Raw genomic sequence first — 16,249 nt, forward strand, 5'->3', positions numbered from 1 at the left:
TTTGCTCTTGGCATTTTAATTATGATGTGTCTAGGTGTGGTCCTCTTTGGATTCCTTTTGTTTGGGGTTCTCTGTGCTTCCTGGACTTGGAAGTCTATTTCTTTCACCAAATGGGGGAAGTTTTCTGTCATTATTTCTTCAAATAGGTTTTCAATATCTTGCTCTCTCTCTTCTTCTGGCACCCCTATTTTTCGGATGTTGGTATGCTTGAAGTTGTCCCAGAGGCTCCTTACACTATCTTCATATTTTTGGAGTCTTTTTTCATTTTGCTTTTCCAGTTGGGTGTTTTTTGTTTCTTCATATTTCAAATCTTTGACTTGATTCTTGGGATCCTCTTGTCTGCTGTTGGGTGTCTGTATAATATTCTTTATTTCAGTCAGTGTATGCTTAATTTCTAGTTGGTCTTTTTTCATATCCTCCAGGATCACACTAAATTTATCGGCGGTTTCCAGAAAATTCTTGAAAAACCTCATAACTGTGGTTTTGAACTCTATATTCAGTCATTTGCTTTCCTCCATTTCTGTCCCTTGTGATCTGTTTCTTTGTCTCTGCATTTTGGCTGCTTCCCTGTGTTGGTAGAGTAGCTTTGTGTGCTAGGTGTCCTATAGGGCCCAGTGGCTCAGCCTCCCCAATTACCTGAGGTGGACACTCTTGGTGCACCCCTTTGTGGGCTTTGTGCACAGTCTTGTTGTAGTTAAGCCTTGATTGTTGTAGGTATCACTGGGAGGAATTGACCTTCAGGCCAATTGGCTGTGAGAATCAGCTGTGTCTGCAGTGGGAGAACTTCTGTGCTGAAGACACCCTTCTGGGGCAAGACTTGCTTCAGTAGTAGGACTTTGGTCCTCACTGAGTCTGTCCCCTGAGTGTGTTCCTTATGGATCTGAGGAGTTATAATCTGGATGGTCCCACTCTGACCACTTGGTACACTGGCTCTTGGATCTAAGGAGGTGCTAATTAAGCCTCTTCCTGAGGCTACCCAGCAGGAGCTACGAAGAGATCTGCAGATTCCCCTTCCTTTTCTGGGGTTTGGATGTGCCCAGATGAGACCCAGCTGTGAAGCAATGCAAGCTGCTGTGGGGCCTTGGGCCTTCTCTTGGAAGTTCTGGGTCTGTCTGGCCCAGATGCAATTTTTTAGGTAATTTTCAGATTGCAAAGGGCCAGAGCATTCATATGCAAAAGCTTCTGCTGCAGCCAGGGTGGGGCGGGGTCTCGGAATCAACAGGGCGGAGGAAGCACCTATGGCTGATCCTCAGCCCTGTCCTAAGAGGCCCTGCATCTCAGTGTCCCGGTAATTGCTGCAAGCACCTCTGAGGGAAAGCCGCCCTCAAGTTCCGAGTTTTGCCTGCTGCCAGAAAGTCCAGTTTCTCCCCGTATGAGTCCTGGGTCTCCAGAGACTTCCCGGAACTGGAGTTCAGAGCAGTCGGGAGCTTGTGACTCCCTCCCAATTCAAAAAGACAGCCGCGTCCTCAGGTGCCAGCCCCTTTCCGTGCGCGCTCGAGCCTCCGTACCTCTGCACTTTACTTCCGCAGCTCCTCTGAGTCTCAGTGTGCTTTTCTCTTTCCTTCTAGTTGTAGAATTTCCACTCAGCCAGCCTTCCTGTAGTTCTGGATGATGTCCGTTTTGTCTTTTTGTTGTATTTTTGAAGTTGCTGTTGCAGGTAGCAATTTCCGGTGTTTGCCTATGCCGCCATCTTGGTTTCTCCTCAATATAATCTATAGTATACTATTTCCAAAGGTAGCTTCAATAATAGATTCATTATAAATCATTTCACAGGGGATTTCAATAATATCCATTCCTAAATGAAAACTGCTATCAAGTTTGCTATCTTCAAGTTTTACTAACTATTCACTATAAGCAGAATCCTCTGATCTCATATTTGTTGTAAGAGACAACTTTCTGAAACATCCCCAATCATTACAGAACTTTAAACTCGTTTGTACTATGGCCGATCCCATAGCATACGATACAATACTAAGACATTGTGGAAAATCCTTTCCAAGAAGGAGAACTTTCCCACCAAATTTAACTTTCAAATTCATAATTTCTCTTAGTAATCTGTTTATGGCATTTATAGCATGACTGGATGCCATGATGCATTCATCAATAATGAGAAGTTGGGCCTTTTTAATAGTTTTAGCAACTTCACTGTTTATATCGAGTTTAGAAATTGAAGTTTCATTTAATGGAATTGGTCATTTATATTGGGAATGAAAGGTTCTTCACTGAGAAGTAAATTTGCAGCAATTCCTGTAGACTCTGGGTAAAACAGTACCACCACAACCTCTAATATAATGTATTAAAACTTTATTGTGGGGAGCCGCTACAGTGTTTTGGACATGTTCAAGCCTTGGACTGATGAGAGGGCACAGTCCTCTCATTACCACATGCAAGTCCCAGCTTGGAGGGCAGGGCCCTCTCAGCACAATTATAGCCGACAGCTGTAGTTGTAAGCTTGAATCTGTGGTCCAAACATATGGTCCTACGTGCCTGCGTGATGTGGGCTTGATAGAGTTCAGGTGCATGTAGTTGAGTAGGATTGAAACCCAGGAGAATGTTGTAAACATCTTGGTCATGCCCTTACTTTGCCTCGTGGCATCTGCTATAAAATAAAGACATGGCTGTGGGTGTGGTCGCTGTCTCTCAGAGAAGCAGCGTCCCACCGAGACCCAGGTTTCATTCTCTTGTCTGTCTTTTCTAAGCCTTTCAGCTGCCCCCACTCAGGTTCACCCTTGGCCGTGCTGGCTCAGCACATTTTATAAAGATAAGCCTCCACGCTCCGAGGGTGGGTTCCTGCCTCAAACCCCGCCCTTACAGGAAACAGCTCCGGGAAACAGCTAGGGGGGAGGGTGCAGCTGTTTCCAAGACAACCCTGCAGGACTGACTTCCTTCTGGTTGGTCGTGGTTCTCTCGGTGATGTTACACCCAGGGTTTTTATATAAGTAGATGTGTCTTGGTGTAGGTCTTTTTAGGTTCATCTTGTTTGGGACTCTGTGAGTTTCTTGGACTTGTCAGTTTTTCTTACCAATATCAGGGAAGTTTTCTGTCATTTCTACAAACAGGTTTTTATTGCTTGCTCAGTTTCCTCTCCTTTTGGCACCCCTATTATGCGGGTGTGGTTTTGTTTCATGTTGTCCCAAAGCTCCCTTAGGCTCTCCTTTTTTTTTTTTTTTTTTAAGTTTTTTTTTTCCAGTTGCTGATCTGCTTGGGTGTTTTTTTCTACCTTGTCTTCTAGCTCACTGATGCGGTCCTCAGCTTTTTCTAGTCTACTGTTGATGCTTTCTATTGTGTTCTTTATTGCAGCTGTGTCATTCTTCATTTCTTCTTGATTCTGACACATGTTGTTGAATTTGTCTTCCATCCTTTTCAGCATCCTTATGACCTTTGCTCTGAATTCTTTCTTTGACAAGTTGCTTGCCTCCATTTCGTTTACTTCCTTTTCCAGTGATTCCTCCTTTTCTTTTGTATGTGGGTTGTTTCTTTGTCTCCCCATTTCTCTCCTCTCAGGTTTTCAATATCTTGCTCTCTCTCTTCTTATGGCACCCTTATAATTCGGATGTTGGTTTGCTTGAAGTTGTCCCAGAGGCTCCTTGCACTATCTTCATATTTTTGGATTCCTTTTGCTTTTCTGGTTGGCTATTTTTTGCTTCTTCGTATTTCAAATCTTTGACTTGATTATTGGGATCCTCTTGTCTGCTGTTGGATCTCTGTTTATTATTCTTTATTTCAGTCAGTGTATGCTTAATTTCTAATTGGTCCTGGTTCTTAGGTTGATGCTCAACCACTAGGCCACGCTGGCTGGGCTATGATAAATCCTCCTATATTATAAAAGGCTAATATGCAAATCAGCTGAACAGCGGAATGACTATGATGTGCACTGATGACCATGGGGCAGACACTCAACGCAGGAGCTGCCCCCTGGTGGTCAGTACGTTCCCATCAGAAGCCAGGTTCATGGCTGGCAAGTGCACCAGCGGTGGTGGGAGCCCCTCCTGCCTCCATGGGAGTTGGACATCCCCTGAGGCGTGAGGGCGCAGGCTGGGCCGAGGGACACCTCCCCCCGTCCCGATTGCACGAATTTCGTGCACTGGGCTTCTAATTTATTATAACTTGCTTTCTTGTGGAATCAGTATCCCTTGCTATAGAATACCATTTTTATAGATGCTTTAATTTTTTTCCTTCATAAAATAATGCAAGCAAATGGCAAATGTGTCATCAGATTTGTGATTTAAAGAATAAACTTTGATTAGAACTTTTTATATTGTGGAAAAATAAAATGTTATTGACATAATACTTTATATTTTAATTTTACATTTTAAACTTACTGTTATCAAGCTTAGATTAATGCTGGAACTTATCTCAGTGGCACCTCAATGCAAAAGGTTAAAGCTGACCAAGACTTCCTACTTTTTCAGAAGCATGATGGTATCTTTTGGCAAATTTGCAGAAAGCAGCTTGTCCTAACAAATTTTGCACAATTCTCTCTATTTTACAAAATTTGAACATTTAACCTCAGTGTATTTTACGTAAAATCTAAGGAAATGAAAGCCTTTAACGAGCTGCTGTTTTTATTGTGAACTGCTTTTTCCAGCCGAGAATCAACCAATAATCAATTTACAATAGCTCTGAGAGAAAGAATGAAAATAATTTAGAATTTATCATTTGATTTGTCAATGTATATCCAGGAAATAAGAGACATATAATAAGGGTCTGTCATGTGTTTAAGTTCTTCAGTAAAAGTGGCATTATACTTAGCTTTATTTAAGAAGTTAATTTGAAATCTTGCATTGCATTTGAGTGAATCATTTTTGGATTTTACACCAGAACTGAGTTCCTTAGTCCTCGTCATTCTGTATGGCAAGGATCAAAGGGTTAAAACTAAAAACATCATGAGAAACCCCCCCAGAGCCATCCTGCAGCTGCAGCTCCTGCTTAGAGCCTTTCTGATAGAGCTGATGTTTTACTGCCAGCTCTGCGCACACTTCACATTGCCTTGGCTCTATATGCTGATGAACTACAAAGGTAGATAACATTCAGGTTTTTTTATCGAGTTTAACAATTTTAGTTCTTTTAGTGCTTTAAGCTAGACCAGTCATGAATTATAGGTGGTGGAAGGATTTATGACTGGGGTTTTATGAAGAGAGGAAAGTGGTAATGACCAGTTATTATTTTTAGTTCTGTTAGTCTTATTGTCCAGAGATCGAAAGATTGAATTAAAAGTTCAGCTGACAGCAGCACTATGTTGTAAATACCTATGCCTTAAGGCATGTATTTATTGCTTACAAATGCCCTTGAAGTTATTTTGTGAAAAATAATAGAATACTAGAGTTAGCAGGTTCATATTCATATTAGAGTAACTTAATTGTGTTGTGCTTCACGCTGCTGAAATTATTTTGTAGAAATAGATAAATGAAAAACTTGATTTACATCCAGGACACAGAATGCCTTAATCATTCTTGATATTTTACAAGAGATCAGAAAGTAATGGACATTTTTGCTAAATGTCAGGTATAGTCAACACAGGAAAATTTAATGGTTAAGTTGTAACTTGATCTTTTTTCTTAATCAGAAACATATGGGAATTTTGTTACCTTGAGTATTGATGTAACTTTTATATAACATGATAATATGACTTGGTGAGTTAAATTTATCAGTGGCTTTGAATTATGTCTCTCTGTGGATTTTACTGAACTAAAAACCTATTTGAATATTGTTAGCCTTTAAGTTTATTTTTATTTTCTACTTAGTTTGAAGTCATGCCACAAAAGTTCAGATTTTTATTTTTGTTCTTCCTAATCCTAAATAATAAAAGGCTAATATGCAAATTGACCAAACAGTGGAACAACCGATCACTATGTTGCACACTGACCACCAGAGGCAGATGCTCAACGCAGGAGCCGCCCTCTGGTGGTTAGTGCGCTCAGCCAGAAACTGGGCTCACAGCTGGCGCGCTCAGTGGCAGTGGCGGGAGCCTCTCCCACCTCCGCGGCAGTGCTAAGGATGTCAGCCTGACATAACCCAAGGGCTTCCAGACTGCGAGAGGGCAAAGGCCGGGCTGAGGGACACTCCTCTCCCCCAACCCCTGAGTGTACGAATTTCATGCACCAGGCCTCTAGTCCTATAGAATAAAGAGGTAATATGCAAATTGACCATCACTCCAATGCACAACATGGCCACCCCCATGTGGACACAAGATTGGCTGGCCGGGGAGGGCAGTTGTGGGCGATCAGGCCAGCAGGGGAAGGCAGTTTGGGGTACGTAGGCCTGCAAGGGAGAGCAGTTAGGGGTGACCAGGCCGGCAGGGGAGCAGTTAGGCGTCAATCAGGCTGACAGGGGAGTGGTTGGACGGTGATCAGGCTGGCAGGCAGAAATGGTTAGGGGCAATGAGGCAGGCAGGCAGGCAGGCAGGCAGGTGAGCGGTTGGGAGCCAGCAGTCCTGGATTGTGAGAGGGGTCCCAGATTGGAGAGGGTGCAGGTTGGGCTGAGGGACACCCCCCTCCTGTGCACGAATTTTGTGCGCCGGGCCTCTATATAATAAAAGCCTAATATGCTAAGTGTCCGGTCGTTTGGTTGTCCGTTGAACCAATTAAAGCGTAATATGCTAATGATACGCTAAGTCTGTTCAACCACTTGTTATGATGTGCACTGACCACCAGAGCGCAGACGCTCTGACCAGTAGGTTAGCTTGCTGCTGGGGTCCAGCCGGTCAAGACTGAGTGAGATGGGCCAGACACGCCCTGGAGCCCTCCTGTGGTCCCTCCGCGGCTGGCCAACCTCCCGCATCTCTCCCCTGCCCTGAACATGCACCAGTGGGGTCCCTTGCCTTGGTCTGCGCCCTCTCACAATCCAGGACCTCTTGGGGGACGTCTGAGAGCTGGTTTTGGCCTGATCCCACAGGCCAGGCCGAGGGACCCCACTGGTGCACGAATTTGTTGTAGACTACTTAAACCTAGTTAAAAATGGAAGCTTTACACATTATATAATTTTGGGGGGTTAGGGTTATTTAATCACATTTCCCTATCCTGTATAATAAAAGCATAGTATGCAAATTGTCCCCTCAATCGGAAGGTTGTCCAGGAGTTCAAAGAGGGGGTGGGGCTGGCCAGGGGAAGGGAGGAGGCTCCAGTGGTGGCAGCAGCTGCTAAGGACCCTACAAGTGCATGAATTTAGTGCACTGGGCCTCTAGTCCACTATAATAACATATTGGAAAGTCTGTAAAAATAGAAAAGTTAGGCCCTGGACAGTGGTTCAGTTGGTTGGAACATGGTCCCATACACCAAAAATGGTTGAGGATTTGATTTCTCATTGGAGTTTATATGGAGTTCATATGTTTCTCTCTTTCTCTGCTCCCTTTCTCTCTCTCTCAAAATAAACATATTCTCAAGTGAAGATTTAAAAAAAATGGGGGAGGCTGCTATATATTGTTACCTAGGGCTTTAATAGAACTGAGAACTAACAAGGAAAGGCATCTGTCCTTAGTCAGGTCTGTGACACTGAAGGCCTTTGGTTAGGATTTCTGGCATCTGAGTATAGGTCAGCAGTTTCCAGCTTTCTTCATCTCAGGCACATAAACTAATTACTGACATTCTGTGGCTCACCAAAAGTATATTTTTTGCCAATCTGACAAAAAATAGGTATAATTTTTATACATTTGCACAAGATAGCTGTGGTTGTGTTGGCCGTTGTCATTTTTTTTATTTCACAGTCTAAGGCAGCGGTTCTCAACCTGTGGGTCGCGACCCCTTTGGCGGTCGAACGACCCTTTCACAGGGGTCGCCTAAGACCATCCTGCATATCAGATATTTACATGACGATTCATAACAGTAGCAACATTACAGTTATGAAGTAGCAATAAAAATAATTTTATGATTGGGTCACAACATGAGGAACTGTATTTAAAGGGCCAGAAGGTTGAGAACCACTGGGGGAAAAGAGGTCAGTGCTCTAAGTAGGTATTGCATGTTTTAAAAATTCTTGCAGCACACCAATTGAAAATTAGGTAATCAAAATAAGGGTGTCTAGTCATCTTATACTCAAATTCCTGATAATCTTTTTATTTATTATGGTTCTTCATTTTGGTACTTTGATTTTGTCTTATATCTGGAAAAATACGTACATACATATATACATATATACATCATATATAAATAGGTGCACAAACATGTTCATTGTTTGGCTATGTGTCCAAATCATCACTGATATTTTCAAAAGGCAGACAGTTTGATTAGGCACATCTAACATTATATGTATCAGCATTCAAATGTAGCTGTTCTACATAAATATCTAACCAAAGGAGTTTACCACAGCTTTATTACTTACTACACAACGGACAGAGATTTGAAAATACAGAATTTTGAATACCAGAATTATTTCATCAGCCTAGTATTGGGCTAATTTGTTGCTTAGAATATGGCCAATTATTAGCCTTTATACCTGCATTGTGCAGTATTTAATAGTATTGATTACCTCTTCTTTGTTGGCCCCATGACAGCTCTTTTTCTTTTCTGATTTATCTTCTTCATCATCTTCATTGGGTCTCACATTCACAGTCATTTAGAAGCTAGTCTCCCTACCTCCCCTCCCACCTGCCTCAGGATTTGACCCTTCATCTTTTTTTTAAAAAATATATTTTTATTGATTTTAGAGAGGAAGGGAGAGGAGAGGGAGAGAGAGAGAAACAACAATGACGAGAGAGAATCATTGATTGGCTGCCTCCTGCACACCCCCTACTGGGGATCAAGGCCGAAACCCGCAACCCGGGCCTGTGCCCTTGATTGGAATCGAACCTGGGACCCTTTAGACTGCAGGCCGACACTCTATCCACTGAGCCAAACCGGCTAGGACAGTGGTCGGCAAACTGCGGCTCTCGAGCCACATGCGGCTCTTTGGCCCTTGAGTGTGGCCACAAAGTTTCAATCGCACTGTAAGTGCGCTCCCGCATGTGGTATTTTGTGGAAGAGCCACACTCAAGGGGCCACAGTTTGCCAACCACGGGGCTAGGGCGATCCTTCATCTTTACATGCTGTTTTCCATTTTAGTGACCATCTATGGGTGGGTGACTCAACTCTGCAGACTCTAAAAAAGCAATTTTAAAACCCAATTTTATAATAAACCCTGTTCTGACTACTTTTCCTTGGGTTCCTAGTTTCCTATTTCTAGCTATCTGATTTGCATCTCCATCTCAGCATCAAGCACATGGCAGAGGGAACAAGTGCAAAAGCCAGGATTAATGATGTCCCTGACATCATTAACTACGTGTATATGCAACTGCACATTCATAGGAACATACATATGTGCTTCACGTAATCTAAAGTGACTAGAGAAAAAGTATTATGATTTAAAAATTTTTGTTTGAGCAAAGTTCTTTATCTGTATTTTATGAATATAGTAATAGATAATGATAAGGAAGTTATACTGTAGAGTGGTCCTTGTTCTTCATCTTCTCATTCCATTTTTCCGTCTTTTATGCCCTCCTTTTTCATTCCCTGGAAGAGAAATAGCTCAGGAAACTGTCTGACCTGCACTAGTCTGGGAACTTCCGATTCTTACCCGAACCTCCCTGGGCGTGGCAGTCCCTGACGCAGCAGCGGTGCTTGGGGGTAGGAATCTTTGCAGTGGCCACCAGGCAGTGACCAAGGTTGCTACCTGCAGGTGTTAGCCTTTGCAGAAACTCGGCTGGACATTCTTTTTTCCCTCCAGTGCTCGTATGCATCTGTGAATCACAAACACATATTCCTGACCCCCTGCCCACAAGTAAGGAGGGACTGCTGAGGAGCATTCCCTGCTGAAGGCTGGTCACCGTCCTAGTCAGCATACTCTCCAGCGCAGTGTTCTCTTACCCAGGGCCCCTCCTTGTTATTCCTACCTTCGTTGTGAGTTAATGTGCTTATTAGGCACGTTTTTAGATTCTTTGTCTTTCTTAGGGTCAACTTTGATTTATATAGGAGTTAAAGGGAATTGTAATTAAACTTGTACTTTTTTAAAACTAAACTCCATGCCAAATAAAGTAGTTAATTAGGTGTCATTGTTTTATATTTATCTCTTACTATCTTTACTATTAGATTTTTTTCAAAAACCTTATTTTACTGATATTTGTAACATGTTACCTGTTTTATTACTAGAATAAATAATATTACATAAAACACCATAGGTTGAGATAATTTCTAAAAAGCACAGAAATTGAAAAAATTTAAGAACTCATTTTAGACTTAGGTTAGCATCTATGTATAGCATCAAACTCTTATCAAGAAGCCTCCTGTAATATTGCTTTTAAAAAAGACAACCAAGAGGAAATGATTTAGTTCTTTTAGCTTATAGAATTGAAAAAAGAAACACATACCTTCTGTTTTCTACTTTAGGAACATATTTTTAATAATTGATACTACTGCAATGGTAACTTTTTATAGGTTCCTGTTATAAAGTTAAACATAAATAATTGAGGATCATGCTTTGATCATGATCAAAGGGTAGAAAGGTCAATAGAGCAGCCATCAGCACCAGGTCTTTAAGGGGTGAGGAGAGGTAATAGACAGGAAGGAACTTTTTCTTCTTAGGGAAACAAAGTATAACATTTTAATGGTAAAATATATCTTTGCCCTTTTTTAAAAACCTGTAAAATGGAAATATCTTCATAGTTATTTTTTAGGATTAAATAAGATAATACATATAAACAGTTTAGAGTAGTATTTAGTATTTAGTAAGCCCTTAATAAATTTAGCTGTTGTTATTCTTATTTGGATTTCTTTTTTAATCCTCACCTGAGGATATTTTTCCCATTGATTTTTAGACAGTGGAGGGAAGGGAGGAGAGAAAGAGAGAAACATCAGTGTGAGAGAAAGGCATCGATTGGTTGCCTCCTGTTCACACCCAGACTGGGGCCAGGAATTGAGCCTGCAACTGAGGTACATGGCCTTGACTGGGAATTGAACCCGTGACCCTTTGGGCCATGGGCCGATGCTCTAACCACTGAGCACTGACCAGGGCTATTATTTGGATTTTAAAAAAGAGAAACCATACTCAGGGACAGCTGATGATAAATACACCTGCAATTTAGGATTTAATGAAGTTTTTAAGATATTAACAATGATACCCAGCTTCTTCATCTGTTTGTTGAATTGCTTTGGGAAAGTTAGCATAAAATTTAAATTCCTTATTCTGGTTTAATAGAATGCAATAAATTTAATGACTGTCTTACAAGTGAAATAATTACATTTATCCTTTTTTTTTTTTTTTTTTACTTTGTTTTAGGTTTCCCCTCAAAAAACCTATAAGGTAAGTTGTTCAGTTGTTCTTCATACATTTAGGTTAAATTTTCATTAGAATTATTTCTTTGAAATTATGGTGGATTTTTTGTGGCTTTTGAAATGTGGATTTTAGTTTAAATTTTCAAAATATTTTACAAATTAGAATGTAATAGATGTTTCTATTTTTTCTAGAAGATGACATTGTTTTGATAACATTTTCAATATTTTTAATACAAGCATTTTATTTTTATTTATTTATTTTTTAATATATTTTATTGATTTTTTTACAGAGAGGAAGGGAGAGAGATAGAGAGTTAGAAACATCGATGAGAGAGAAACATCGACCAGCTGCCTCCTGCACACCTCCTACTGGGGATGTGCCCGCAACCCAGGTACATGCCCTTGACCGGAATCGAACCCGGGACCCTTCAGTCCTCAGGCCGACGCTCTATCCACTGAGTCAACCGGTTTGGCTAATACAAGCATTTTAAAAGTTCAAATCGGTATTAAGGTCACTCCCTATGAAGAGGTTTACATTTTTTTTTTGCTTTTATTTTTTTCCCCTTTACTCTTCTTTTTATTATCATTATTTTTATTGTTGACTCTATTACAGATTTTAAAATCTATTGTGACTGTTTTTGGTTGTGAATAGCTTAGGGAGTATAAATGGATTACTAGTTTTTGATGTGTTTTATCATCTGGTAACTGTAACCACCTTTAGTTAATGAACTTTGGCAAACAGTCAGTCTTAATTCCTTTAAGACAGTAAAGGGAAAAATCCAAAATGTTCAGATGTCTGTGCCTGTATCTATATCTGCACATTTATTAATTTCCCAGGATTAAATGCCTCTTTCTTAATACTTGTTCTTCAACATCTCTCTCTCATCTTGTCATAAATATTATTTAAAATGTAAGTAGTATGTCATTCCTACCTACATTTGTAGTACATTTATCATTTTTAATGACACCATACATAGTTCAGGATACCAGTGTTAATCTTGGGATTTCAGTTAATTAGTAGTGTATGCATTATAGTCAGTCTTATTTACTGCCTAGCCATTATCGATCAATGTAATTTGATAGACCATAAGAAGAAGAAGAATTCTTGTGTCATCAGGGCTTGCATACGACTCCTGTGACTAGAACTATTCGCAGGTTTTAAGTGCACCTTCCCAGTGACTTTTTTTCAACTGCTAACATCAGTGCTATATTTACACAGTGATTTTAAATCTGACCATGGCATACTTAGGTTTGGGAAATGTATTGAATTACTTGTAGGCATGGTTTTCTTATCTGTTAAATGAAAATAATAATGAGTAGCCTTTGAAAACCACTAAAAGAATTTAAGCAGTATATCTAAGAATAAAACAAACTTTATTGCTGAATACTACTTTTCTAATTTTAAGCACTTTTTATAACCAAGTAAAGAGCCACTGTGTTACATGTAGCATAGTCTGAATTTTAAAACTTCTTGAAAAAATAGAGAGGTTTATGAGACGGTGTAAGGTAAACTGATTTCTTGGTCTCTCTCTGTAAGACACATTGAGATTTTTAAGTTAAGTTTTTATTCTGATGACTTTTCTGGAGTACATGTGTGGTTGCTTTGGTTTGATTTAGGCATGGAAGTGTTTTGAACCGAGAGTCACCAGCTGATAAGAAGCAGAGAGTTGAGCGCAGTGCATCACATGATTTTGACCCCACAGGTAAAAACACTGTTTGTTCTTCCAAAGAATATTGAAAGCAGTAGCTTCAGAATAACTGCCTGAGCACCTGTTTCAGAAGTAGGACTTCTGTGTAGGGCTCTCCTCCTTCTTCAGTGACGACGTAAACTTTGCATTCAAGAGAAACGCAAGCAGTTTTAACTTTCAATACTTTGAATTCCACTTTCGAAGCTTCATTGTAAAGTGTATCATATTTAAAAATAGTGATTATAATAGAAATATCATAATTGGGTATTTTGTTGCGACCAAGGACTTAGAATTAAAATAAGTCATAGGTATGAACCAATAAGTAAGTAGTACGTCATAAAATTAAGTCTACAACAACTACCAATTTCCATAGTCATTTAAGCATTCAGGTCTGGAGTAGATAAAGTGCAACTTCAAAATTAATTATCATTTTAGAGTAAGCAAATGAAGAGACCTTTTTCTTCAGTCAAAGAGGATTCTGCACTCAGAACGTCTTTTACCCTTTCCTAGCATTTTCGTGTCTGACCTACGGAAAGCCTTTATTTATACAGAGTTTGACCTCCTCTTGTAAAATACAGGCATTTGCTTTCTCCTTGTAAATGTACCAAGTATTTAATGTATAAAAATTACTTGATAATTCTGCTTTCACCATTTGAAACCAATGTGTGTTCTTTGTGCACATACTATTTTATTCAGTGGTATGTTCCTGTAACAAAAGATAAAGTAAGTAAATGCTGAGGTCCCAGCTACATAAATAAAATGTATCTGTTTTCAGATATTTTCATTTAGAAATAAAATTTAATTTTTAATAGAAAGTAAGTATATGTTTGTGTCTCATTAAGATGCTTCATGCTTTTACTTTTGTTATCTAGGAAGGAAAGAAAGTGAATAGCTAATAACTTACCTGCATCTTCGGTTGTAGGTGAAAGTGAAACCTCAGTCATCAATTTAGAAAGTTTTGGTGGTGGGAGTATGTAATATGTAATTTCTAGATCTCCATTAAAAGATACCTTTTTAAAAAATTTCTGACACCTAATTTTGACTTATTGTCTTGCTAGTGAGGGTCAGTTTTCTGCCTGTGTTCATAAAAGTATTATGGTCTTATTGATTGACTTATTCTGTAGTGTTCATCTGTGATGTGACACATTTAGCAAGTGATATGTAATGCTTCATAATGAGATTATTATAGCTTTTAGTGCTTTTGCTATCTCTAAAATTTTCAGATGATGTATTTTGTAGACTATTCATGTTTTGTTTTGTTTGAATATATTTTTATTGCACTGTCTTTTCTTTGGTAAATCTGTAAAATATGTCATTACCTGTGCTGTTTGTGACTATTCTTAAGTGCTGTCACCTGGATGTTCATACTTTGCACGATTTAACTTGATCATGATTCATTCCTTTCCCCCATTAGTTTTTCCCTTACATTGGTCTCCATATTTTCTATATCTCTCTCCTTTTCTCCCGCTCTTGTGCAGATAGCTCCTCCAAGAAGACAAAGTCTAGTTCAGAGGAGAGTAGATCCGAGATCTATGGTAAGCTCATATAGCCAATCAGCCTTGCACCTGTGGAGCTTGCTTCATGCTGTTTCCTTTTTTAAATAACTACAGCCTTCCTGTGTCTGCTCTGCATGGCATGATGTGCTGCAGGGAAAGGGAGCCTGGGGCCAGTGTGGCGCTGATGTGGAAGCTTAAGGTTGCTAGAAACTAACATTGTCGAGTAAGAATAGGTCACGTTCCTCATCTTCTCTTTCATTTTGTTCATGTTAGGAAAGTGTCTTTAACATCTTTGGGTCAGGTTCCTCCATGTAACATGAATAGGCGTTGAATTCTTACTATATTCTTCCTATTCCGATTTGCAGTTTGGATCATGTAAAATTTGTGTGATTTAATGTGTGTTAGCAGTTCTTTGGATCTTTTACTTTTTATTTGTTTCTTTATTTTTAATCACATCATCTTTTGGAAATGCTTGTATGATTTATCCACAGCAGCAAAAACACCTTAAGTTTTTATTTTTGTAACATGAAGTATTTGTCTATGCCTTTCATAAGTTTCCCTAATTTCAAAATGGCACCTTTTTAGAATAATTTTTATGAAGAGCAGGTTTCAGCAGAACGTTCAGCTTTGTAACAGGTGATTGAAACACCAGTATTTCCAGGCTCTGTCCTGTCTCCCAGGCATGCGAGAAGCCACCTTGTGAAGCTCACACATATTTCCCTTTGCCTTTGCCTAGTTTTATTTTCTCTCTTTCCTTGTTTTGACATCTAATGAGTTTTTTTGAGAAAAGTGAATAGCAGAAGCAGGGCCTGGGACCAATTCTTTAAAATAATCTCTGGAAGAATAAGAAGGTTTTGGTTTTTAAAAAAATATTTTTAGTTTTATTGATTTCAGAGAGGAAGGGAGAGGGGGAGAGAGAGAGAGAGAGAAACATCAATGATGAGAGAGAATCATTGATTGGCTGCCTCCTGCACACCCCCCACTGGAGATCGAGCCCACAGCCCTTGAACAGAATCGAACCTGGGACCCTTCAGTCCGCAGGCTGACGCTCTATCCACCGAGCCAAACCAGCTAGGGCAGAAGTTGTGTGTTTTTTAAGAAGATTCCAAACTCAGCATCAAAGGAAAACCATGTCTCTCTAATACAGCCAAAAGTCTGTAAATAGAGGTTTCCCCAGGTGTAGCTGTTCCTAGCTTGATAAACATGTAAGGAAAATAATATACGACACTTTATAATTTATATCTCCTGATAAAATTATGAGGCCTCAGTGTTTGGTTATAAAGCAGTAAATGCTTCTTTGTTAGATACATATATATAGGTCTTTGCTTGGGTTTTTGTGACCAGAGTTTTCTCTATGTAGTTAATAAACCTTTTACAGGACAGTAGTTCAACAGGAGATGTATACCATGCCAAACACATGTCAAGTTTATGTTTTTTCTTCCTAAGTATCCACGTAAGTAAGAAATAGATTCTGAATTTCTTGAGACTTTTTTCTGTTCTCTATAAAGAGTTTCCTTTCGTTTATTCTCACCTTAGGAATGGGGACTCTACCATTTTAGCCCCATTCATTTCGATACCTTTGCAACTTTCCATTTTCCCCCTACCCCCACCCCATTTTCCTAGATCTGTGGATCTGTGGTCTGTGTGAAAGCTTGTTGTTTGATTTGAATGTTAATATTCCAGTGATAGTAACACTAGCCAACACATGCCATTGGCCTGGCAGTCACAGGGAAGTAGGGTGTGTATTCTCTGTGTGTTTGTTTCTTGACAACCCTTGAAGTGCCCTTTTTGGAAGAAACTGAACCACAAGTCCCCAAAAAGTTGT

The 16,249-nt window shown here is 39.7% G+C and overlaps 1 protein-coding gene across 6 annotated transcripts in view; it reads left to right on the plus strand.

Annotated features, from left to right (window-relative positions):
* Nucleotides 1-16,249, plus strand: part of ARHGEF12 (Rho guanine nucleotide exchange factor 12) — a 210,500-nt gene that overhangs the window by 43,322 nt on the left and 150,929 nt on the right. For 4 of the 6 annotated variants that reach the window (XM_070426256.1, XM_070426251.1, XM_070426252.1 and 1 more), the window contains exons 2-4: nucleotides 11,245-11,268; nucleotides 12,858-12,943; nucleotides 14,407-14,463. In XM_070426256.1, the coding sequence (XP_070282357.1) occupies nucleotides 11,245-11,268; nucleotides 12,858-12,943; nucleotides 14,407-14,463 (167 nt within the window). The remainder of the gene's footprint in view (nucleotides 1-11,244; nucleotides 11,269-12,857; nucleotides 12,944-14,406; nucleotides 14,464-16,249) is intronic. The other 2 variants (XM_070426253.1, XM_070426254.1) reach the window with 1 other exon arrangement.

Source organism: Myotis yumanensis, unplaced genomic scaffold (assembly GCF_028538775.1).
Source record: "Myotis yumanensis isolate MYYU_CA2020_CCGP unplaced genomic scaffold, mMyoYum1.0.hap1 SCAF_10, whole genome shotgun sequence".
Lineage (NCBI taxonomy): Eukaryota > Metazoa > Chordata > Mammalia > Chiroptera > Vespertilionidae > Myotis > Myotis yumanensis.